Source organism: Diabrotica virgifera, chromosome 6 (assembly GCF_917563875.1).
Source record: "Diabrotica virgifera virgifera chromosome 6, PGI_DIABVI_V3a".
NCBI lineage: Eukaryota > Metazoa > Arthropoda > Insecta > Coleoptera > Chrysomelidae > Diabrotica > Diabrotica virgifera.
This window is the reverse complement of record NC_065448.1, coordinates 121,443,383-121,468,686: the sequence shown is the minus strand read 5'-3', so window position 1 is coordinate 121,468,686 and position 25,304 is coordinate 121,443,383. Positions and strand designations below refer to the sequence as shown.

General features: G+C 33.3%; 1 protein-coding gene across 1 annotated transcript; it reads right to left on the bottom strand.

Annotated features, from left to right (window-relative positions):
* Positions 1-232: 232 nt before the first annotated feature.
* LOC126886177 (arginine and glutamate-rich protein 1-B-like) lies at positions 233-1,441 on the bottom strand. The gene has a single exon (XM_050653029.1). The coding sequence runs from the start codon at positions 1,439-1,441 to the stop codon at positions 233-235; it is 1,209 nt and encodes a 402-aa protein (XP_050508986.1).
* Between the last annotated feature and the right edge of the window lie 23,863 nt (positions 1,442-25,304).

The following is a 25,304-nucleotide window of genomic DNA, read 5'->3' as shown; positions in this document are numbered from 1 at the left end:
GCCCTCAACTTCTCCGCAGCCCCTCTTCCCTTTAACTTTACAAGGAGATCTCCCCCATTCGTTCTTTTTAACTTCTCCACTTGTAGACCGATTTTTCCAATGTCCATTTTTTCTCTCATTTCGCTAAGAACTTCGTTATATTTCCCCCCCCCCCCATCTTTATTATAAGGAGGGCTTCTTCTTGTTCTGACTTCTTCTCTACCTCGAGTTCCTTCCCTCTTACTATCATCTCTCATGAGATACTTTCCCTCCGCCCCACATATTCGAGGGCTTTCCTTATGATCTCCTTGTTAAGGTCGTTACCGGCTACGACCCGTACAACCTTTGGTGTTTCATCCATCTCTTTCTTAATTTTAGTTATAGCCTTTTCGGCTAGGTCGTATATATCGCCACCACTTTCTTTTTCTATTCCAGCGACGAACGTGTACCAAATTGTTTTTTTATTTTCTTTCCTCCTAAAGTTCTCAAGGAATTTGATTTCTCCCTCGTTCACTTCCTCTAGTGTTTCTGCCAGATCCTCTCCCACGTCCTTTATTATATTTTCTACCCCCTTGTCCTTCGCATCCTTTTTTGTTACTATCAGACATGTTTTCTTCTCGACCGTTTCTCGTAACCCCCCTTGTTCCCAATTTTTCTTTATATATGCTTTCTCCTCCCATTTGCTATTACATATACTCATGAAGGTTTTTTTTCCTCCCCCCATGTTTAGAGCCCTTTTAATTTTTTCTTGCTTTTCTCTCTGTCTTTCTTGTTCCACTTTTAGCTTACAGTGATCGCATTTTACTTCTTGTTGTGTTTTTTCGGCTATACTGTCGTCTTCTTCTTTGTTGTTAGTGGATTTTATGACCCCTAACAGTTTTTTTAATTCCGTATCCATCTCCACCTTTTCCCCCTTTTTTTCGCTTAGGTTAGTAAATATCTCTATTAGTTTTATATTTAACTCTTCGAGTTTCCTGTTTATTTTTTGTTGTTTGGTTTCGTTAGGAAACTTAATACTCTCTTCCAGTCTCTCCCTCTTCAGATCATTTATTCTCTCTAGACTGTCCCCTTTCCTTTTCTTCTTATTCATGGTTTCATCATCAAGCAAGAAAGAGGCTAACACCCTCTCCTGAATATTTTGCCATCCTTTTTCTATTTTTTCCACTTCCTCTTGTGATCTTTCCTCCCCTATCTCATCGTCATCATTTTCACTGCTTTCCAGCATTTCATCCCCTACTAGTGTCGACTGTTTTGGGGCAGTCGACCTGTTCATCTTCTGTTTCTTTTTATGTGAGTTTATGAGCTCCCTCTCAAAACTGTTCATTCCTTCTTCCCATTTCAAGTCGTCAGGCGACTGTTTTTTCCTATTCTCATTTTCCATATCCGTTCCATTGTCCGTGTCTCGCCGATGGTCGTCTTCACTCACCCCCGTCTGTTCAGAATTGTGTTTATTGGTACTCATATAAATTCCCACGAGTTGGGACGTACTATACGTCTGGCGCGGCAGTGCGCCCTTACCACGCCAAGGCTTGGTTACTTCGGGAGGTCGCCAGGTATCCCGAAGGGATCGTTTGTGATGCTCTAACCCTCGCATCGCTCATATCTTTGGCACGATGCCTTCCACCGTGATAGTGGGGATTGTTTTATTGAGGTTTACTCCTCTAGTGCGAAAAACCATCTAAAAACAAAAGTTGCAAGGAATTTAATTAGTTTATCCACTTACGGACTTATTTGGACCTATATTTTTTCACACTCGAGAAGGGGGTGGTACTCATCCCCAGAAAAAAGCACACACTGGCACAATATCACTTTTTTCTTTGATATGTTAGCTATGCTTATGCCAAATTTCATGCCAATCCAAGCGATTTTGTAAAATCCAAAAAAAAAACAGTGAGTAAATTGTCCAATGATATCTTTAAAAAAAGACTAGTGCATTTTACAAAAATTTAGGTCAATAAATACATACACCGGCAAAATTAGCCGAACACCTTAAAAATGGGACAAGTTTGATGTCTCGAATTTCCTAAACCAGTGATCCGATTTAAATGTTTTTTTTAGTATGTTATAGCCTTATTATTTAAGAATATCGTTGTAATAATATTATTCCTAGACAGGTAAATATCATTTTATACAGGGTGTACCAATCATACTGTGTTTTTTTCTTAAAGTTTGGGTCACCCTGTGGAATATTCTAGCATATGGAAAATATTAAAATTGACGTTCAATTGTAGATTTAGGTGTTCTTAACATTCTCCTTTTTGATTCATTTACTTATGTGGGATACTAAAAAAGTTATGTGCGTTAAGAACTATCCATGATTTTCATCAATAAATCCTCATAGTAGTAAGAAGGAGGTATGCTAAATTTGCAGTTACTCGAGCGTTATGGGGACCTATTGCATTGTGAAGAGTATGTAATAAAACCAGAAAAAGGTTTAGTTAAGTTTTCCATAAAGTGGGGGTTTTAATTTAATTTTGCATTTGAAACAATCGCTTTTTTCTGATTATAGCGCTATCTATCCATAATTCGAAAAAATGTGTCGAATAAAAGTTGCTTATTTTTACGTAAAGAATTCAAATCTGCAATAAAAATTGGGGGCTCCTATTTAAGATTTTAAATTAAATCCCCCACCCCACCTCCGCGGGGGCTCGTGTTTGGTGCCATTCGATAGATTTTTCAAAAATATTGAATACGTGTATTTTGCAGTTTTTCGATCTGATGTTCATTTCGCGAAATATCGCAGGGTTCGTATTTAAAATTTTTAATTTACCCCTGACCCATTTCCGTGGGGGTTCGTTTTTGGTATCATTCGATAGACTTCTAGACTAGATTTTCTTCGGACACACCTTAACGAACTCCCCTGTATCAAGAACCAATCTCTTCACAATTCAATAGGTCCCCATAACGCTCGAGTAACTGCAAATTTAGCATACTTTCCTCCCTACTATGAGGATTTATTGATGAAAAACATGGCTAGCTGTTAAAGCACATAACTTTTTTATTTTCCAACTTAAGCAAATGTATCAAAAAGGAAAATGTTAAGAAAGCCTAAGTCTATAATTGAGTTTTAATTTTAATATTTTATATATGCTAGAATATTCCACAGGTTGTTCCGAACTTTAAGAAAAAAACACAGTATGATTGATACACCCGGTATAAAATGATATTTACCTGTCTAGCAACAATATTATTACAAAGATATTCATAAATAATAAGGCTATAACATACTGAAAGAATCACACAAATTTAACAACAGGTTTAGGAAATTTGAGACATCAAACATGTCCCATTTTTAAGGTGTTCGGCTAATAATTTTGCCGATGTGTGTAATATGAAAACAGCCGAATATGAACCAATGTTGAATGTTTTTACAAAGTATTGTTTATTTTTCGCTACTCGAAGTGAACTATTAAACTGGTTTAACAAAATACATGACCAGCTCGAAAAGCCGACCGATCGTTAAATGATACAATCCGACATTGTAACACAAAAGTTACTTGACCACCTCAACTAATTTAGAATTTTGTTTATATATTTTCTTCAGACATTCCTTAAGCTAACGCTGTAAGATTTTGTTTTATGCTTATTTTTTGTTTAACAATAATAAATATGTTGAATTTTCACCCATTTTTGCAAAACAATTCTTTGTTTAGACTTCTGATTGATATCCAAAAGTCAAAGTTAGATAAAACTAAAAAACTCGACAGCGTTACCTCGAGAAACTCATAACCTAATAAAATTTTTTGAATTTTTGGTTTACCATGATCTAACGATGAGTTTTGATGTCCACCGCAAAATTCATTATATGTTGAGGTCTTTTACAAATTTGCCGCCGTTGGCTTATTTTTCAGTAGTACCTACTCTTTGGATTTCTTCTTGAGTAATCTACGAATTATACTGAATATGCCTATTTAATTTAGAAATAAAATAAATCTACCATACTTAAAAAAATGGTGTTTGGAATATTGGTTTCAACCCCTTCGGCCCCCTTAAGGATATCTATGACACGATTTTGATAGGCAACCCATGCTAGAAATATTTGTCTATGTAAGAAATTTAATAAAAATGTTTCATCCTGCAAGCAGATGGGTACAGGTCGACCTATATTCGGATCCCGTACTACTAGCTCCACATAACATTTGTAGTTCTGCAGTAACTAATCAATATTTTGACACATTAAGTTTTTGTTTTGTCTTCACTACTCGATTTTAAGTCATTTATTATAGAAAATATGCAGTATTTCTCTTGTTTTTATTCAAAGAAGAAATTTCTAAATTTAAGACGAAATATTTTTAAACTGATTTATTATTACAGACATTTATTTTCCTTACATTTTCTGGCGCTTTTCCTTGCAATTTTGAATTATCCACATGCAGCAATGATTTTTGCACGAGAGTTTAATGAAAGGGTAACAAATAAATTGGAAGTTCTGTCTGACAAAATACATGGAATATTTTCGTAGACTTACGTTTCAAATTTTTAACCTGTTCCACAATTAAAACTTCCCCTGTTACAGTGTTCCCGTACATCAAAGTTTGTCCCACTAGACACCGTTAAGCTATTAACAAATTTTCAGCTTGCTATTAATCAACTTTTTTTTTGTACTATACCAGGTCTATAAGATTTGACTAATTTTTAGTAAGGTTTACCCAACTTCCAGACAATTTTTTAACCGCATATGACATCAAAACCAGAATTACAAATTCGGTTTCGACTTCTTAATACACGTAAATTGATCAAGTATATTTTTCTGTGACTATGTGTGTCACTTCCGGGTACACCATTTTAACCGGAAGTGGTATAAAAACTAAAAAAAAAGTATTTATTTTTTCTCATTTTTCTAATGCGCGTTAAATTTCTAATCGCTAGTACCATCTATGGGTTATAATCTTTCATTCGACCTCTGTCATTATATCTGACAGACGGACGGAGACAGGCATAAAACCGGAAGTATATATTTGTTCTCGTCTTTCTAAGGCGCGTCGAATAATACATAGTTTGTACTATTTCTGCGAATTTAGAACAATACTTCGGGTTGCAACTCTTTATCCTGAAGTCGGAGGCCAAATTTCTCACCTTTAGTACCATCTTTGGGTTATAAGCTTTCATTCGACGTCTAATTTGTCATGTTTTAACCCGGCATCCGACAGGTGAACGTTTTTGCCACTAACAGACAGGTGGGGTGTGACAAACCCCAGCAATAAAAGAGTTAAAGAATCTCAAAAAATATCTCTACGTTTAGATTAGTTAACAGAAACAGTAAAGATGCAGTCGAAATAAACAAACCAAGACACGTTAAATGATACTAGGAGCACCCCCGAATCATAATTTACAATGTGTAAACTTTGGAAATCATGACTTGGAATTTACAATGTATATACATTGTAAATAATTATGATTCGGGAGTGCTCCTAGTAGCATTTAACGTGTCTTGGTGTGTTTATTTCAACTGTATCTGGATTTTAAATTTAGTATAAATTTCTACGTATTATGCCTGTTTCTTGTTGAAAATAAAGAAAAAACTTTACCAATTATGGTTTCATTTCGAAAACAACATACGCTCACAAACTTTAAAACATAATATCAAAAAAATACGCAACATTTAGACTTTTTTGGTCTTTCAGATAGATGCATTTATAACTAACCCATAATACTTATATAAAATATAGTATTACTATCAGAATCTTTAACTGCTAATGGAAATATTTTTACGTTTCCTGAAAAATTTACACATTGTAACATATAGTGCGTCCATAAAGTAAAGCATAAATTCATTATTTCGTAAACCCTGTATAAATAATTATATTAACGTTTATATTATTGAATAGAGAATTACATACCCTTTCAAATGAGATATTACATGACCCCTAATCTTATTTTAAAAAATCAACGATTACGTCATCACGCCCAGATGGATGACGTCACTAGTATGATATGTATGCCAAAAAATTGTAATTTAAAAATAAAAATCGACCTGTTTCGGTATTTTTCCTTAAAGTCTCCGGTTTATGAAATAATGAATTTATGCGTTACTTTATGGACGCACTGTATATTGTTTCGCAATGACCCATTCAATATTCAATTATTATAAATGTAATTAGCCATTCACTATGTCATGAAAATGGCAATATAAAATTAATTTTTCAAATGTCAAACTTTAAAAGGGTACTTTAAGTTAAGATAGGCAAAATGCCCTCACTCCCAGAATTCAATTTTATTAATTTTTTTACTTTCTATGCAACTAAAAAATAAGATAACGCGGATTTTTAGCTCGCCACCCCCCTTACCCCTCCCCCCACAGCCAAAAACGTAGATTTTTAGAATTAATTTTTTTTAGTTGGGTTGCAATTGATTTAAAAATTTCAAAAAGTTCACACGTGTAGCTGAGGCTTTCACAAAACATGTCCATTTTTTATGGACCCATGGGTCGAGTGTACATAACCTCAAATTTTTTTTTAACTTTTTTAAGACCTATAACTTTTTTTCGGAGAGAGCTACAGGTCCAATTTTTTTTGCATTTTGTGTATTTTATCAAAAGCTATGTATCTGATTTTTTTCAGATTTTTCTGTCAGGTGCGCCATCTTGAAAAATCAAGAAAACTGTTTTTTTAGGGGGTTTTTGGGGATTTTCTCCATTTTATAGACTGCAACATAGATCAACTCAAGGTTTTATTAATAGATTATGTATAATTTAAAATAACTGAGTATATTAGGATATTCAAAAGTTGGGCGAAACACTTTTAAACCCCCCAAAATCCATGTTTTTTTAAAGTTTTGTAAGGATTTTTGCGGGTCTAATTATATTTTTTGTGGTCGATACAGCCTGAATATTTTTTTAATTTTTATTACGTTCTATATGATTTTAAAAAATAGGAGTCACTGTAATTTTAGCCCACTTCCCCTATTCCCCCTCCCCCACAGCCAAAAATGTCAATTTTTCGATTTTATTTTTTTTAAGTTGGTTTGCAATTACAAATGTTATTCTGAAGCTATTTCTTTGTGGCATTTTTGTAATTAACTATTCTAAATGGTCATTTTTTTTAGTTAAATTGTGTAAATTTAATAATTAATAGTTATTAAATTATAATTTACAAAAAATTCACACGCACAAGCTGAGGCTTTTACAGATCATCTATTTTTATGGACCCGAAGGTCGAGTGTACATATTATAACCTCTTTTTTTTTTTGTTTTTAATAGGTACGTATATTTTTTGGTGATGGCTGCATGTCTATTTTTTGTGTTTTGTGTATTTTATCAAAAACTATATTTCTGACTTTTTCAGATTTTTCCGTAAGGTGCGCCATCTTCAAAAATCCGCAAAACTGATTTGTTCGGTGCTTTTTAGGGATTTTCTCCATTTTATATACTTCAAAATAGATTAACTCAAGGTTTTTTTTATAGGTTATGTAGGAATAATTTGAAATAACTGAGTTTTTAGGTATATTTTATATAATTTGCTATTGAATAAACTTAAAAACCACCTGCTAGTTTTCACAATCATAAACTTGCCAGGATGACACGTTCCACAATTAAAATTACGTTTTACAATTAAAACTTCCCCTGTTTCCATACCTACGTCAAAGTTTTTCCGACTAGATACCATTACCTAACGCGGGATCCAGGCTTAATATTTTTTGAGATAAATACAGCCTGAATATTCTTTTTTTCGTTTTTTTTTTACGTTTGATGTGTTTAAAAATAAGCCTTAGCTCAATTTTAGCCCTCCTCCCTCTCAACCTGCCCAATAAATCATCATTTTTTCGTTTTCATTTTTTTTTCTCAGTATATCTGTTGCTCAGTTTGTCCTCAAGTAAACTACATTTAACAAAATAATTTCAAATTTTTGCAATATTTTTGTATAAAGTAAATATGTCATTGTGATATCTTTTAGGTAGGATACAAAAAACCAAAATAAAACAGAATAATCAATTTAAGAAAAATACATTATTTTAATATATCATACTTCTTGTCGTTTTGTGAATCAAAACATTTTGTTCTTTGTTCATTAGTTTGTATTTAGTAGGTACCCTAATATTACCTTACATTATACATATTGTAATTATTCAAATATGTGCTTGTACCATCTACATAACCTATATCTCTGCTCTGCCTATTAAAATGTCATTTTGCTTCACGTTTACTGCCACGTAAAACACCATAAAAAGAATAAAGAATGTATTACCAAAGAATATAATATAGCTTCGTATATACCCTTAGCGTATTCGGAGAGTATATTCGTTGGTATTACACTTTACAGTTCTAAAGTCTTCATCGCTGTCTTCGTCTATTACAGGTATAACATCTGTATTGTCAAAGAGTTTTGTAAGATATTCTGCTGGCTTGATGATTTTTGTAAAATATCTTCCATGCGATAAATATCATATTATGGCAGCTACATGCGAACAACAGCCTATGGTTATGTTGCCGTTTCCGCAACTCACATCTACAACAGTATCTATCGTTTAATGTTTTCCAAACCATCTTCGTTTGGCTCATATTGCAAATAGTCCATGCTGTATGCTTGTCCCCATTAGGTAAATTATTCCGATTCATTTTTTTGCACAAACTTGCTCAAAAACAGGTCCTTATAACAAATCCACAAGGTGAAAGGCAGTACCGCGGTCGGAAAATTGTTTAAACAATTTTTTAAACGAATTCAAAAAATCAATTTTTTCACTTAGAACAAATTTGTTTTAGATTCTCTGGATCAACCTGAGCAAAAAAGGCCTCTTGTGATTTTTCTATAAAATTAACTGTTGTCGAGTTACATGCAATTTAAAATTTGAAAAACGCGAAAATAGCCATTTTCAAGGCTTTAACTCGATTAAAAATTATTATTATGAAAGTCATAAAGTGACCAACTCAAAGTTTATATGTATTCGTTATAAAAGGTTATATGTATTGTACACTCGACCTACGGGTCTAAAAAAATAGATATGTTTTTTAGAAGCCTCATAAAATTTTAAAATTAATTGCAACTTTACTAAACAAAAAAAAATAGAAAAATTGACGTTTTTGTGGGGGCAGGGGAGGGGGTGGTGGGCTAAAAATGCGATTAGTCTTATTTTTTAATCACATATAACGTAAAAAAATGAAAAAAAATATTCAGGCTGTATCGATCTCAAAAAATATCATTAAGCCCGCAAAAACCCTTACATAACTTAAAAAAACATGGTTTTTGGGGGGGGTTTAAAGGTGGTTTGCCCAATTTTTGATAATCCTAAAATAGTTATTTCAAATTATACATAATCTATTAAAAAAACCTTCAGTTGATCTATGTTGCAGTCTATAAAATGGAGAAAATCCCTAAAAACCTCCTAAAAATACAGTTTTCCTGATTTTTCAAGATGGCGCACCTAACGGAAAAATCTGAAAAAAATCAGAGAGATAGACTTTGATAAAATACACAAAATGCAAAAAAACTGGACCTGGAGCCCCCTCCAAAAAAAAGTTATAGGTTTTAAAAAAGTTAAAAAAAAATTTGAGGTTATGTACACTCGACCTACGGGTCCATAAAAAATAGACGTGTTTTGTAAAAGCCTCAGCTACACGTGTGAATTTTTTGAAATTTTTAAATCGATTACAACCCAACTAAAAAAAATTAAATCTAAAAATCTACGTTTTTGGCTGTGGGGGGAGGGGTAAGGGGGGTGGCGAGCTAAAAATCCGCGTTATCTCATTTTTTAGTTGCATAGAACGTAAAAAAAATTATAAAATTTAATTCTGGGAGTGAGGGCATTTTGCCTATCTTAACGGGGGGTACCCTTTGTTTTTGTTAACAAAAAAATAATTTAAATAGCTATTATGAAATTCGTTACAAACAAAATCTGATATATTTCAACTAAATAAAATAAAATGCCAAGTGAATTATTAAACTCGTTCAGGTACCCATTCAGACCCAAGAGCCTACAATGGTTTTTTACCTGAGTGCGAGTGGAATACTTGTAACGTGAAGCGATCGTTATTATGTATCTAACTAGGTACTGACTTTTCCGTAAAAATATATATTGGCAACATCCTGTTGTTACCAAAATGATGTTTAAGCAATGTTTTTGACCTACGGGAGTCAAATTGTCTGTATAGTGTAAGGAATAAAATATATAAATAAATCGGATTACTCAAAATCCGACAACGGTGCCAAGCCTAAAGCAGTGTATTAAGCGAACATTCACGGTTTATACCTAGAAAATGATAGCATTTCTTGGTGATGCCAAATGACTGCAACGTGAAAAGGTGTCAATATGATAGCGGGATATATATATATATATATATATATATATATATATATATATATATATATATATATATATATATATATATATATATATATAAATATATAAAAATAAATTATATATAAATATATATATATATATAAATATATATATTGTTATATTTCTATTTGATATGAAAATTAAATTTTGATAATTATAAACAGAATTCAATTTAATATAAATTATTTTCAATTTTCTCAACCACGGGCATATAAATTTAGAACAACCTGTATACAACAAATTGTTATATTTAATTTTAAGAAGTGATTAGAAAAAGCTTACGGAACTCGGGACAATGCGCTTAGAAAAAAAAAAGTGAATGGCGCGTACCATTATCGTTGTTCGCGGAAGGTTCGATCATTAGCCTATGCTAAATAAAACTCAAGTGAAATCGATAATAGGTCATTATCGTTGTTCGCGGAAGGTTCGATCATTAGCCGATGCTAAATAAGACTTAGTGGAAATAGAGAATAGGTCATTAAATTTTGTAAATAGTAGAAAGTAATTTTAGAATGGGAATTAACTATTTTCTTTGAAATCCATTAAGCATATTTAGAAAGATTAAAAATTGGTTTTGAGGAAGATTGCGAATGAGAGTTGGTGGTGGAAGGTTGATTTGTGAATCTGGAAGGGATATTTAGAAAGTAGGGGAATGAATGACAAATAGAGATCAGAATGTTTTGAGCTGTCGAGAAGTGAAGTCCAGGAGTAGACGGTAGTGTACGGAGAGTGAGAAAGCCGGTGTAGTTCCGTGAGTGTGGAGTATCTATCGTGGAACGAGAGGTAGGCCAGGTTGAGAGTAAAAGAACCTCCTTGAGCCAAGAGTGTCCCGGTAGCTGATTGCAGTTTCGAAAAAGGTAGAATACAGCATCACGACAGAAGCATGAACGAGAGCTATACGAGCTAGTTTTCAAATGAGAACATTACTGAAAGCCAGGACGAGGTTTTGATCGCAGCCAAGGATAGCAGGAAACGGGTCTTGTGTGAAGACATTCTCAGTTCACCAGAAAAAGGTCAGTCTCATTTGTTTGGACATGAATGTATGGGTTTTTCGTATTAAATACCACATTATAAATTGAAGAACATAATAAATAATATCAGAAAAGCTTCATCAAACTTAAATAGAATTGTTGCTAATAAATCCTAATAGTTAAATGTTAATAAAAACTTTCAATTGGAAACCAAAAGGAAATAAGATTCCCATTTGTAAATGTTATGTTTAAGAATAATAAGATCTAGCAAATATTAAGCAGTGATTGCCATTTAAATAAAATAAACAATATTTTGATTATAATTGTAACCCATATGTGTGTATTATTTTACTCTTTTCTTTCCTATCCCGATTAGGAACCATTGAGAAATACTTAGAAGCCACGAGAGTAAGTAATTAATTTTATAATTCGCCCTGAGATTGAAAACATATTGATATGTGATCTGGTAAATTAATTAGATTATGATTAATGCATTGATTAAATTAAATGACATATAAGAATATTATCTCATATCAATAATCAAGATCACATCAACTGTTGTCCAACGTGGAAAGCATTGTAAAGTATTTCTAGTGGCAAATTTGAAGGATAGAAAGAGTAAAGCCGGTATTTGAAAATTTATATGCCTGTGGTAAAAAGTGAGATACTTACATTTGATAACATAAAATTTTAGATCTCTTTAGGTACAAATTTTACATAACTGATTTAAATATTTTATTTTTACGATATTTACATTTCATATATTTATTGACAATTTATAATATTTGGGTGAGAAAAAGTCGTCTTGGTAACATACTAGTAAAATTTCATATTTGGCGGGGACAGTACTTCTTGAAAACAAATGTCTGTGACAAGAAGCCAAAGCAAAGACAACAAAAAACAAAAAGAACATTCAGACCAAGAAGATATTTTAGACACGACAATCATTGCATCAGAACAGCAAGAATTATCAGGAATAGATAAATTATTACAAATGATGCAACTCCAGTCACAAAGAATGGAACAGAAGATGGATGAAACACAACAAAAACTGGATGACAATCAAAGAGAAACAAAACTAACAATGGATAAAAATCAGGAAGAAACATCAAAGAAAATGGATGAATCACAACAAAAAATGGATCAAAAAATGGAGGAAACACAACGAAAAATGGATGAAACACAACAAAAATTGGATCAAAAAATGGATGAAACACAACAGAAAATGGATGAAACACAACAAAAAATGGATGAAACACAACAAAAATTGGATAAAAAAATGGATGAAACACAACAAAAAATGAAACAAGCAATAGAAGAGAACAACAAGAAAATGGAGGAACGCATAGAAAAGGAAGTAAAAGGATGTTTAACAACAATGAAAAACGAGATGAAAGAACAAGAAATGAAAATTCAAAATAAAATAAAGGAGATAACGAATTGCCAGAAAAAAGAAATGGAAAGTTTGGAAAACAAGTTGCAAAACGCTATTCAAGCAGACATAGAAGAAGTGGAAAGAAAGATTGCGGAAATCAATACGCAACAGAATGTCGGAGAAAGAAGAGAAATGGTTATACATAGCACAGATGACGTGAAGATAAGGTTTGGCGGGGATGTAAGAAGATTACACCCAGTGCCGTTCATAAATAGCCTGAAAAAGAAAATACAGCACATCGGAAATTTCGAAACAGCAAAAGAAACTATCAGAAACCATCTAAAATATGAAGCAAGCCTATGGTTCGATTGCAAGGAAGAAGAATTTGACAGTTGGCAACAAATTGAACAAAAATTTTTGAATTATTTCTGGGGAAAAGTCCAACAATTGGAAATTAACAAGGAATTGCAAAATGGGAAATACAATGATAGGATGGGTATATCAGAAAGGACATATGCATTACAAATTTACTATAACGCAAAACATTTACAATATAATTACTCATCGGAACAATTAGTCGAACTGATTGCAAGACATTTCGAAGAAACGCTGGAAGACCATATCACATTGCAAAACTACAAAGACATAGATAGTTTATGCCAATTCCTACAAATAGGAGAATCACGTTTAAGAGAAAGAAAATCAAGAAGGTCGCGAGAAGATTACAGGCCCCGAGAAACACAAGATTACAGAGATAGAAATCAAAATAGGAGGGACTATACAAGACGACATTTTAATCCCAGAAGGGAAAATAAAAATAGAGACAACGGAAGAGGAAATTATGAACAAAGAAATAGGCAATGGAATGAGGACAGAAATCGAGAATACCAGAATAGAAACACCACATTCGCAAATCAAGAAAACAGAAATAATGGTAGACAAAATGAACAGGGATATCGAGAAAAGCGAAACAGATCCGACAGACCAAGAGAAAATAGAAGAGAAGTAAATAATACCCAGACAGATGAATATGACGGAGAGAGACATTATGACGAAAATATAAACAACGATGAGCAACCGGCGTCTTTTCACGACGGCGCTCACTAAAAACCAAAAATCAAACAGGAATCTTTTGTAACCCCAAGGAGTTTATTAAATTGGCAAGAAACAACGAAAAGAAAAATGGAGTTAATTTAAAATTTGTGGATGGATTTATCAACGAGAAACCAATTAAAATTATGATAGACACTGGATCTGAAATAACATTGGTCAACAGAAAACTAATAGAAGAAGTTAACTTAACAAATTTAATTTACAAAATACCTAGGGTAAATTTAGTGGGCGCAAACAAACGGACATTGGCAACTATAAATGAAGGCATACGAGTAATGGTACGACTGGGTAAGAAGATGTATGCACTACAATGTGTAATAATGCCAAACATGTCACATGACATGATAGTAGGAGTTGACGAATTGGCAGAAAAACATGTAGTGATAGATTTTAAAAATAATACGATGAATCTAACAGAAGAAAAAGAAGAAGAACAGGACAAGGAACAGGAGAAACAAAATACGGACGAATCAGGTAAAGAACAAACAGTGGAAATGAATTTGGCAACGAAGCAAGGACAAAGAAGAAAAGGGAGAAAAAGTCAGAAAAAGACAAAAGAAAATGAAACCTGTGGCTCCTCAAAAGAAGAGTTGAGCCCAGAAGAAGAAAAATTGAGAGTATCAAAAGCAAAAGAAAACTGGGATTCCTCAAAAGAAGAGATGAGCTCAGGAGAAGAAATAAAGCTAACAAATGAAAGCGAAAAAAATATGATCGAAACAGTGGCATTTGAAGAGGAGGCATATGAAAACGAGGATGCAGAATACACGGTAAAAGTATGTGAAAAATCAGAGGAAAAAGACAGAAGATTGATATGGGAAAAAGGGAAAGACAACATAATAGCCGACACTCTAACACAGGATGAGGACACTGAAAATAAGGAAACAATTACTCTACAGGTGGGACTAATTAGAGTAATACAAGAAGAAGGGGTATAAGACGTAGATTAAAGTAAGGAAATATACAGGGAGTTGGTTTTGCCTCGAGAAAATTTATTTAAAAATGCAGATAAATTTTATCGAATACAAGGCGGGGATTTGTTATATTTCTATTTGATATGAAAATTAAATTTTGATAATTATAAACAGAATTCAATTTAATATAAAATATTTTCAATTTTCTCAACCACGGGCATATAAATTTAGAACAACCTGTATACAACAAATTGTTATATTTAATTTTAAGAAGTGATTAGAAAAAGCTTACGGAACTCGGGACAATGCGCTTAGAAAAAACAAAGTGAATGGCGCGTACCATTATCGTTGTTCGCGGAAGGTTCGATCATTAGCCTATGCTAAATAAAACTCAAGTGAAATCGATAATAGGTCATTATCGTTGTTCGCGGAAGGTTCGATCATTAGCCGATGCTAAATAAGACTTAGTGGAAATAGAGAATAGGTCATTAAATTTTGTAAATAGTAGAAAGTAATTTTAGAATGGGAATTAACTATTTTCTTTGAAATCCATTAAGCATATTTAGAAAGATTAAAAATTGGTTTTGAGGAAGACTGCGAATGAGAGTTGGTGGTGGAAGGTTGATTTGTGAATCTGGAAGGGATATTTAGAAAGTAGGGGAATGAATGACAAATAGAGATCAGAATGTTTTGAGCTGTCGAGAAGTGAAGTCCAGGAGTAGACGGTAGTGTACGGAGAGTGAGAAAGCCGGTGTAGTTCCGTGAGTGTGGAGTATCTATCGTGGAACGAGAGGTAGGCCAGGTTGAGAGTAAAAGAACCTCCTTGAGCCAAGAGTGTCCCGGTAGCTGATTGCAGTTTCGAAAAAGGTAGAATACAGCATCACGACAGAAGCATGAACGAGAGCTATACGAGCTAGTTTTCAAATGAGAACATTACTGAAAGCCAGGACGAGGTTTTGATCGCAGCCAAGGATAGCAGGAAACGGGTCTTGTGTGAAGACATTCTCAGTTCACCAGAAAAAGGTCAGTCTCATTTGTTTGGACATGAATGTATGGGTTTTTCGTATTAAATACCACATTATAAATTGAAGAACATAATAAATAATATCAGAAAAGCTTCATCAAACTTAAATAGAATTGTTGCTAATAAATCCTAATAGTTAAATGTTAATAAAAACTTTCAATTGGAAACCAAAAGGAAATAAGATTCCCATTTGTAAATGTTATGTTTAAGAATAATAAGATCTAGCAAATATTAAGCAGTGATTGCCATTTAAATAAAATAAACAATATTTTGATTATAATTGTAACCCATATGTGTGTATTATTTTACTCTTTTCTTTCCTATACCGATTAGGAACAATTGAGAAATACTTAGAAGCCACGAGAGTAAGTAATTAATTTTATAATTCGCCCTGAGATTGAAAACATATTGATATGTGATCTGGTAAATTAATTAGATTATGATTAATGCATTGATTAAATTAAATGACATATAAGAATATTATCTCATATCAATAATCAAGATCACATCAATATATATATATATATATATATATATATATATATATATATATATATATATATATATATATATATATATATATATATATATATATATATATATATATATATATATATATATATATATATATATATATATATATGTTCGGAAAGGTTTCCGCGGTTAATACAATGAAACTTAAAGCTAAAATCAATATCAACAAAAGAATTAATATTAAAATTAAACTCACCAGGCTTCCGGGTTGAACCGCGTCGTTGGTTTCTAGGCCGAGCTTTCGACGTCCTCTCTGACGTCATCTTCAGGGCTTCCGGGGTCTCAGTCTCCTGAGGCTCCAGACACTACACTCACTACTCACTACTTCACTACTCACTGCAATACTGTTGTTGCTGACGCTGGGGCGGTCATTTATACCGTGGACTGGTGTGACTGACGTGGCTGTCGATGACGTGGCGGAGTGGGAATTAGCGCGAAGACGATTTGGAGAGGCGCGAAGATTTTTGACGGCGGGAATTGTATTTGTAGATGGAGCGGACGATGTTTTCTTTAGGAGGGGTCTCCAAGTCGAAGGTAAACGGATGCCGTCATCTCTTTTATTGAGACAATTTGGCCGTTTTTCGATTTCTATGGCTTCTCGGATAATTCTTTGTTTATAGAAGCGGATGGGGGCTATGGTTCTGGAGTGTTCAAAGTCAATTTTGTGACCTGTATGAAGATGGTGTTGGCCTAGGGCTGAAACTGAATCGGAATTGCGAACAGATATGGAATGTTCATAAATCCTATTTTGGATTCTACGATTGGTTTGTCCTATGTAAGATCGGGGGCAGTCTGCACAAGGAATTTCATAAACTCCGTGTTGTTCATTTGGAATGTTGTCTTTGACGGATCGGACAAGAGATGAAAGTTTTTGTTGGGGGGTAAATACTGTTTTTATTCCTCGTGGTTTAAGAATTCTGTCGATTTTGTCAGTAACACCTTTGATATAGGGAAGAAAAGCTTTCGTATGATCAGGATCTGACTCTTTGGGTTGTGATTGAGCGGGAGATTGAAGTTTATGGATGCTCCTATCGATGTGATTTTCGCGGTAACCGTTTTGGATGAGGGCTTGTTTTAAAGAAGAGAGTTCAGTAGATCTACTTGCATCATCGGAAAGACGGATTGATCTGGAGACAAGAGTATTAATGACTGAATTAATTTGAGAAGGTGGGTGATGAGAGTTGCCATGCAAGTAGCGGTTGGTATGGGTGGGTTTTCGATAAACAGAGTGATGAAAACCTTGTGATTGGTTCTTCTTAATAAGAACGTCGAGAAACGGTAAGGATGAGTCAGTCTCCATCTCCATCGTGAACTGGATACTGGGATGTATACCATTCAGATGGGTCTGAAAAGACGCTAAAGCATCCCTGCCGTGGGGCCAAATGACGAATGTATCGTCAACATATCGTAGCCAACATGTGGGTTTGAGCGTAGATGTGGATAGTGCTCGGGTCTCAAAATCTTCCATAAAGATATTAGCAATTACTGGAGAGAGTGGTGAGCCCAGTGAGTTGGAAAAAACAACAAAAACCATCATCAATAAAACTTCTCTTCCTCTTGCCGTAAAACAAACTTTAATTCCTCGTGAAAAGTCTTCTAGAACACCTCGAATATATGGCTTACCCAAAATTCATAAACCCGATCTTCCTCTACGCCCCATTGTCAGTGCATACAACTGTCCGACACAACCTTTGGCAAAATATCTAGCCAAAACTCTTCAACCTTTCGCCGAAAATGCCTCATCTTTCGTCAAAAATTCTTTTAATTTCATCGAACTTCTCAAACAATATCCTATCTCACCCTCAGACATTCTAGTAAGTTTCGACATCGTTTCACTTTTTACTAACATTCCTATAGATGACACCCTAAATATTCTGGAAACGAAACACAGTATCCAGCAAGAACACTTATCTCTCATTAAACATTGCATGTCCAACACTTATTTCATCTTCCAAAATCAATTCTACAGACAAATAAATGGTGCCCCAATGGGCTCACCACTCTCTCCAGTAATTGCTAATATCTTTATGGAAGATTTTGAGACCCGAGCACTATCCACATCTACGCTCAAACCCACATGTTGGCTACGATATGTTGACAATACATTCGTCATTTGGCCCCACGGCAGGGATGCTTTAGCGTCTTTTCAGACCCATCTGAATGGTATACATCCCAGTGTCCAGTTCACGATGGAGATGGAGACTGACTCATCCTTACCGTTTCTCGACGTTCTTATTAAGAAGAACCAATCACAAGGTTTTCATCACTCTGTTTATCGAAAACCCACCCATACCAACCGCTACTTGCATGGCAACTCTCATCACCCACCTTCTCAAATTAATTCAGTCATTAATACTCTTGTCTCCAGATCAATCCGTCTTTCCGATGATGCAAGTAGATCTACTGAACTCTCTTCTTTAAAACAAGCCCTCATCCAAAACGGTTACCGCGAAAATCACATCGATAGGAGCATCCATAAACTTCAATCTCCCGCTCAATCACAACCCAAAGAGTCAGATCCTGATCATACGAAAGCTTTTCTTCCCTATATCAAAGGTGTTACTGACAAAATCGACAGAATTCTTAAACCACGAGGAATAAAAACAGTATTTACCCCCCAACAAAAACTTTCATCTCTTGTCCGATCCGTCAAAGACAACATTCCAAATGAACAACACGGAGTTTATGAAATTCCTTGTGCAGACTGCCCCCGATCTTACATAGGACAAACCAATCGTAGAATCCAAAATAGGATTTATGAACATTCCATATCTGTTCGCAATTCCGATTCAGTTTCAGCCCTAGGCCAACACCATCTTCATACAGGTCACAAAATTGACTTTGAACACTCCAGAACCATAGCCCCCATCCGCTTCTATAAACAAAGAATTATCCGAGAAGCCATAGAAATCGAAAAACGGCCAAATTGTCTCAATAAAAGAGATGACGGCATCCGTTTACCTTCGACTTGGAGACCCCTCCTAAAGAAAACATCGTCCGCTCCATCTACAAATACAATTCCCGCCGTCAAAAATCTTCGCGCCTCTCCAAATCGTCTTCGCGCTAATTCCCACTCCGCCACGTCATCGACAGCCACGTCAGTCACACCAGTCCACGGTATAAATGACCACCCCAGCGTCAGCAACAACAGTATTGCAGTGAGTAATGAAGTAGTGAGTAGTGAGTGTAGTGTCTGGAGCCTCAGAAGACTGAGACCCCGGAAGCCCTGAAGATGACGTCAGAGAGGACGTCGAAAGCTCGGCCTAGAAACCAACGACGCGGTTCAACCCGGAAGCCTGGTGAGTTTAATTTTAATATTAATTCTTTTGTTGATATTGATTTTAGCTTTAAGTTTCACCATATATATATATATATATATATATATACACAAATGGAAAGGATTAATGGGTAAGCAGCTGAAATAACGGAGCCAAGAGTACTCTTTTTTCAATATCAAATATATTTCGGTATTGCCTTTATACCATCATCAGTGATTGCTACAAATGTGTTATAAGTGAGTTGCTTTGTGAAATAATTAAAAATGTTATTAAACTTACAAAGTTGAGATTGCGGCTCTATGGTTAAAATTTTTTTGTAAAAAATCTTCCAAAAGGGGAAACATCAAACATGTTAAAATTGTAAAAACACAAGAAAAAACAAAACATTTAAATGAAAAAAACTGTAACAATGCACATTTAAAAAAATAAATTAAGTTTTAAAATCTTTTTTGAATCTTAAGAAACCAAAACATCAGGTAGGTACAACCAGTACTTTTTTTGTACAAAAAAAACTTGAAATTAAAATGAATTAGCGGTAATCCTAAATGTTATGTTCTATGTTCTATGGTAGAAACAAATGATAGCTGACAATGACATAATGAAATTTTGTTTTGTGGTTTTATTCACCCTAACCTAACCTTACTTTTTTTCCACTTAAAAAAACATAATTCTCAAATGCAGATATTCGAGATGGAAAGAAATACGAAAAAACCTACAGCCTACAGCTTATATGCTTTTGGTTTATTCATATTCATCAGAAACCATGGTGTTACGATGTAGTTTGTTTGTATTGAATTCTTTATCTAAGTGAAGTAAGTGTGAGTAAATCTCACTTAAGTGGCTGATGTCTGATTTTTTGTTTATAGTTAAATCAGTCTCAGAAATAAAAGCCATTTCAAGAAACAACCTTTTAAAATAATTGTTTTCCACTGCTAGAACTTTAGCATCTGTATAGTTCATTTGGTGATCATTTTCATGGACATGCATGGATAAACTACATCTGTCTGGATATCTTCTGGCATCACTTCTGTGCGACGTGATACGATCTTTCAATCGTCTCGAAGAATGGCCTATGTACTGCAGATTGCAATTTGTGCATGGTATACTATACACTATATTTGACATATTGTCTTTCAAAGTTTTGTCTTTAAGTTTTGAGAAAACTGACTTCATTGTTACAGCTGTTTTTGTAGCAAACTTAAAGTCACCAACAGAATTGAAGATTCGTGTCAGTTTTGGTGTTACATTATGTATGTAAGGTAGTGTATAATATTTGGTGGGCATGGATGTTATGGCTACAGTATCAATTTCTTGATCAACAGTGGTACTGTTTACAGGAGAAAGGTTTTGTGTAGTGTTAAGTGTAACCGATGGTGTGCTAAACAAAATTTTCTTCAAAAGAGCTGGTGGATAGCCATTATCTAGGAACAACTGGTATAAGATTTTTAGGTTTTTTTTGTTGTAGTGATATATCTGAGATTTGTATGACCCTACATTTCATTTGTTCAACTAAATTTAATTTTATGGAATGTTTATGGTAGGACATATAGTTTAAAAACCTACCTGAGGCCATAGATTTTCTGTACCAGTCTACTACTATTTTGTTATGATTTGAACGTATTAGCTTTGTATCTAAAAATGGGACAGACTGTAATTCATCTTCTACCTCAATAGTGAATTGAATGTAAGGGTCATAGCTATTAAAAACAAAAAGTAGTTCCTCTGTTGAATCTTTAGGTATGGCTAGTATTAAGTCATCAACATATTTCTTTATGAAACTCAGCTTAAACGATAAAACCGGGATGACTATGTCTAGCAAATCGTCCATCACATAATTTGCCAGAATAGGACTGATCTTAGCACCCATGGGAGTGCCCCAACTTTGTTTTATAATTCTTTCTCCATAAGAGAAATAATTATTATTAAATAAAAAAGAAATCAAATCAATAAAGCTACTGATGTCCATCTTACAGTGTCTACTTATATCATTCCAATGTTTATGTACCGATCTAATGCAAGTATCTAAATATATATTGCTGAAAAGTGATACCACATCTAAGCTGACAAGAACGTAGTTGTTAGGTAACATATAACCATTAAAGATTTTATTAACTTCAAAGGAATCTTTTATGAAATAATCATTGTTTTTGTCATATGCTAAGGTTAAAATGTCTGTAACAAAATAAGATACATTTTCTGTAGGTGAATTTATAGTAGACACTATAGGTCTTATTGACAATGTGGGCTTATGAATTTTCGGTAGAGAATAATATTTTGGAACGATACCATTATATTTTGTAAGATTTTTCTTTGTGACATCATCAATATATTTATTTTTAAATAAGTTTCCAACCAACTTGTTACTTTGTGTTTGTATTGTATTAGTGGGATCAGTTCTTAATTTTGTATAACAACTATCATTGTCTAAGAGCTCATTCGACAATCTTGTATAGTCCACTTTATTCATGACTACAGTGACATTACCTTTATCTGATTTTGTTACTATTAAATCAGGGTGTTCCTTCAAAAACTTCTTTGTTTTACAAAGAAGGCTCTGGAAGTAATTATTGGAATTATTAGTATTCTTAGTAACATAATTAGTCAATATATTAGTAGTTTTAGCTCTAGTAATGGAACGTTTATTTTCATCAGATATTGATGAAGTCACAAGATCTACATCAGCTAAAAGGCTTTTTATAGAAATATCATAATTAACTTTTGGTTCTACAGCAAAGTTGGGGCCTAATGCCAGAAACTGTGTAATGTCATCTGGGATGTTTACACTACTAATATTTTTTATCCAGCCAGGTCTAGTTTTTACATAATTATTATGAGTTTGTTTCTTAAGATTTTCTAATTTGTTTTGTTGTATAGTTTTAGTACTGTGAAATACTTTATTGTATATAATGGCTTGTCTACTTTTAAATTCATTAAAAATTGATTCGTTGCAACTATCAACTATTTCTACCTCAAGTAACTTTAATTCATTTTCATATCTGTGAGTAAGTTAGGTAAGCGTAAGTTAGGTACAAAATTACTGTATAATGAAATATCATCTAATCATAGACTAATTCACAGATATGAAAATGAATTAAAGTTACTTGAGGTAGAAATAGTTGATAGTTGCAACGAATCAATTTTTAATGAATTTAAAAGTAGACAAGCCATTATATACAATAAAGTATTTCACAGTACTAAAACTATACAACAAAACAAATTAGAAAATCTTAAGAAACAAACTCATAATAATTATGTAAAAACTAGACCTGGCTGGATAAAAAATATTAGTAGTGTAAACATCCCAGATGACATTACACAGTTTCTGGCATTAGGCCCCAACTTTGCTGTAGAACCAAAAGTTAATTATGATATTTCTATAAAAAGCCTTTTAGCTGATGTAGATCTTGTGACTTCATCAATATCTGATGAAAATAAACGTTCCATTACTAGAGCTAAAACTACTAATATATTGACTAATTATGTTACTAAGAATACTAATAATTCCAATAATTACTTCCAGAGCCTTCTTTGTAAAACAAAGAAGTTTTTGAAGGAACACCCTGATTTAATAGTAACAAAATCAGATAAAGGTAATGTCACTGTAGTCATGAATAAAGTGGACTATACAAGATTGTCGAATGAGCTCTTAGACAATGATAGTTGTTATACAAAATTAAGAACTGATCCCACTAATACAATACAAACACAAAGTAACAAGTTGGTTGGAAACTTATTTAAAAATAAATATATTGATGATGTCACAAAGAAAAATCTTACAAAATATAATGGTATCGTTCCAAAATATTATTCTCTACCGAAAATTCATAAGCCCACATTGTCAATAAGACCTATAGTGTCTACTATAAATTCACCTACAGAAAATGTATCTTATTTTGTTACAGACATTTTAACCTTAGCATATGACAAAAACAATGATTATTTCATAAAAGATTCCTTTGAAGTTAATAAAATCTTTAATGGTTATATGTTACCTAACAACTACGTTCTTGTCAGCTTAGATGTGGTATCACTTTTCAGCAATATATATTTAGATACTTGCATTAGATCGGTACATAAACATTGGAATGATATAAGTAGACACTGTAAGATGGACATCAGTAGCTTTATTGATTTGATTTCTTTTTTATTTAATAATAATTATTTCTCTTATGGAGAAAGAATTATAAAACAAAGTTGGGGCACTCCCATGGGTGCTAAGATCAGTCCTATTCTGGCAAATTATGTGATGGACGATTTGCTAGACATAGTCATCCCGGTTTTATCGTTTAAGCTGAGTTTCATAAAGAAATATGTTGATGACTTAATACTAGCCATACCTAAAGATTCAACAGAGGAACTACTTTTTGTTTTTAATAGCTATGACCCTTACATTCAATTCACTATTGAGGTAGAAGATGAATTACAGTCTGTCCCATTTTTAGATACAAAGCTAATACGTTCAAATCATAACAAAATAGTAGTAGACTGGTACAGAAAATCTATGGCCTCAGGTAGGTTTTTAAACTATATGTCCTACCATAAACATTCCATAAAATTAAATTTAGTTGAACAAATGAAATGTAGGGTCATACAAATCTCAGATATATCACTACAACAAAAAAACCTAAAAATCTTATACCAGTTGTTCCTAGATAATGGCTATCCACCAGCTCTTTTGAAGAAAATTTTGTTTAGCACACCATCGGTTACACTTAACACTACACAAAACCTTTCTCCTGTAAACAGTACCACTGTTGATCAAGAAATTGATACTGTAGCCATAACATCCATGCCCACCAAATATTATACACTACCTTACATACATAATGTAACACCAAAACTGACACGAATCTTCAATTCTGTTGGTGACTTTAAGTTTGCTACAAAAACAGCTGTAACAATGAAGTCAGTTTTCTCAAAACTTAAAGACAAAACTTTGAAAGACAATATGTCAAATATAGTGTATAGTATACCATGCACAAATTGCAATCTGCAGTACATAGGCCATTCTTCGAGACGATTGAAAGATCGTATCACGTCGCACAGAAGTGATGCCAGAAGATATCCAGACAGATGTAGTTTATCCATGCATGTCCATGAAAATGATCACCAAATGAACTATACAGATGCTAAAGTTCTAGCAGTGGAAAACAATTATTTTAAAAGGTTGTTTCTTGAAATGGCTTTTATTTCTGAGACTGATTTAACTATAAACAAAAAATCAGACATCAGCCACTTAAGTGAGATTTACTCACACTTACTTCACTTAGATAAAGAATTCAATACAAACAAACTACATCGTAACACCATGGTTTCTGATGAATATGAATAAACCAAAAGCATATAAGCTGTAGGCTGTAGGTTTTTTCGTATTTCTTTCCATCTCGAATATCTGCATTTGAGAATTATGTTTTTTTAAGTGGAAAAAAAGTAAGGTTAGGTTAGGGTGAATAAAACCACAAAACAAAATTTCATTATGTCATTGTCAGCTATCATTTGTTTCTACCATAGAACATAGAACATAACATTTAGGATTACCGCTAATTCATTTTAATTTCAAGTTTTTTTTGTACAAAAAAAGTACTGGTTGTACCTACCTGATGTTTTGGTTTCTTAAGATTCAAAAAAGATTTTAAAACTTAATTTATTTTTTTAAATGTGCATTGTTACAGTTTTTTTCATTTAAATGTTTTGTTTTTTCTTGTGTTTTTACAATTTTAACATGTTTGATGTTTCCCCTTTTGGAAGATTTTTTACAAAAAAATTTTAACCATAGAGCCGCAATCTCAACTTTGTAAGTTTAATAACATTTTTAATTATTTCACAAAGCAACTCACTTATAACACA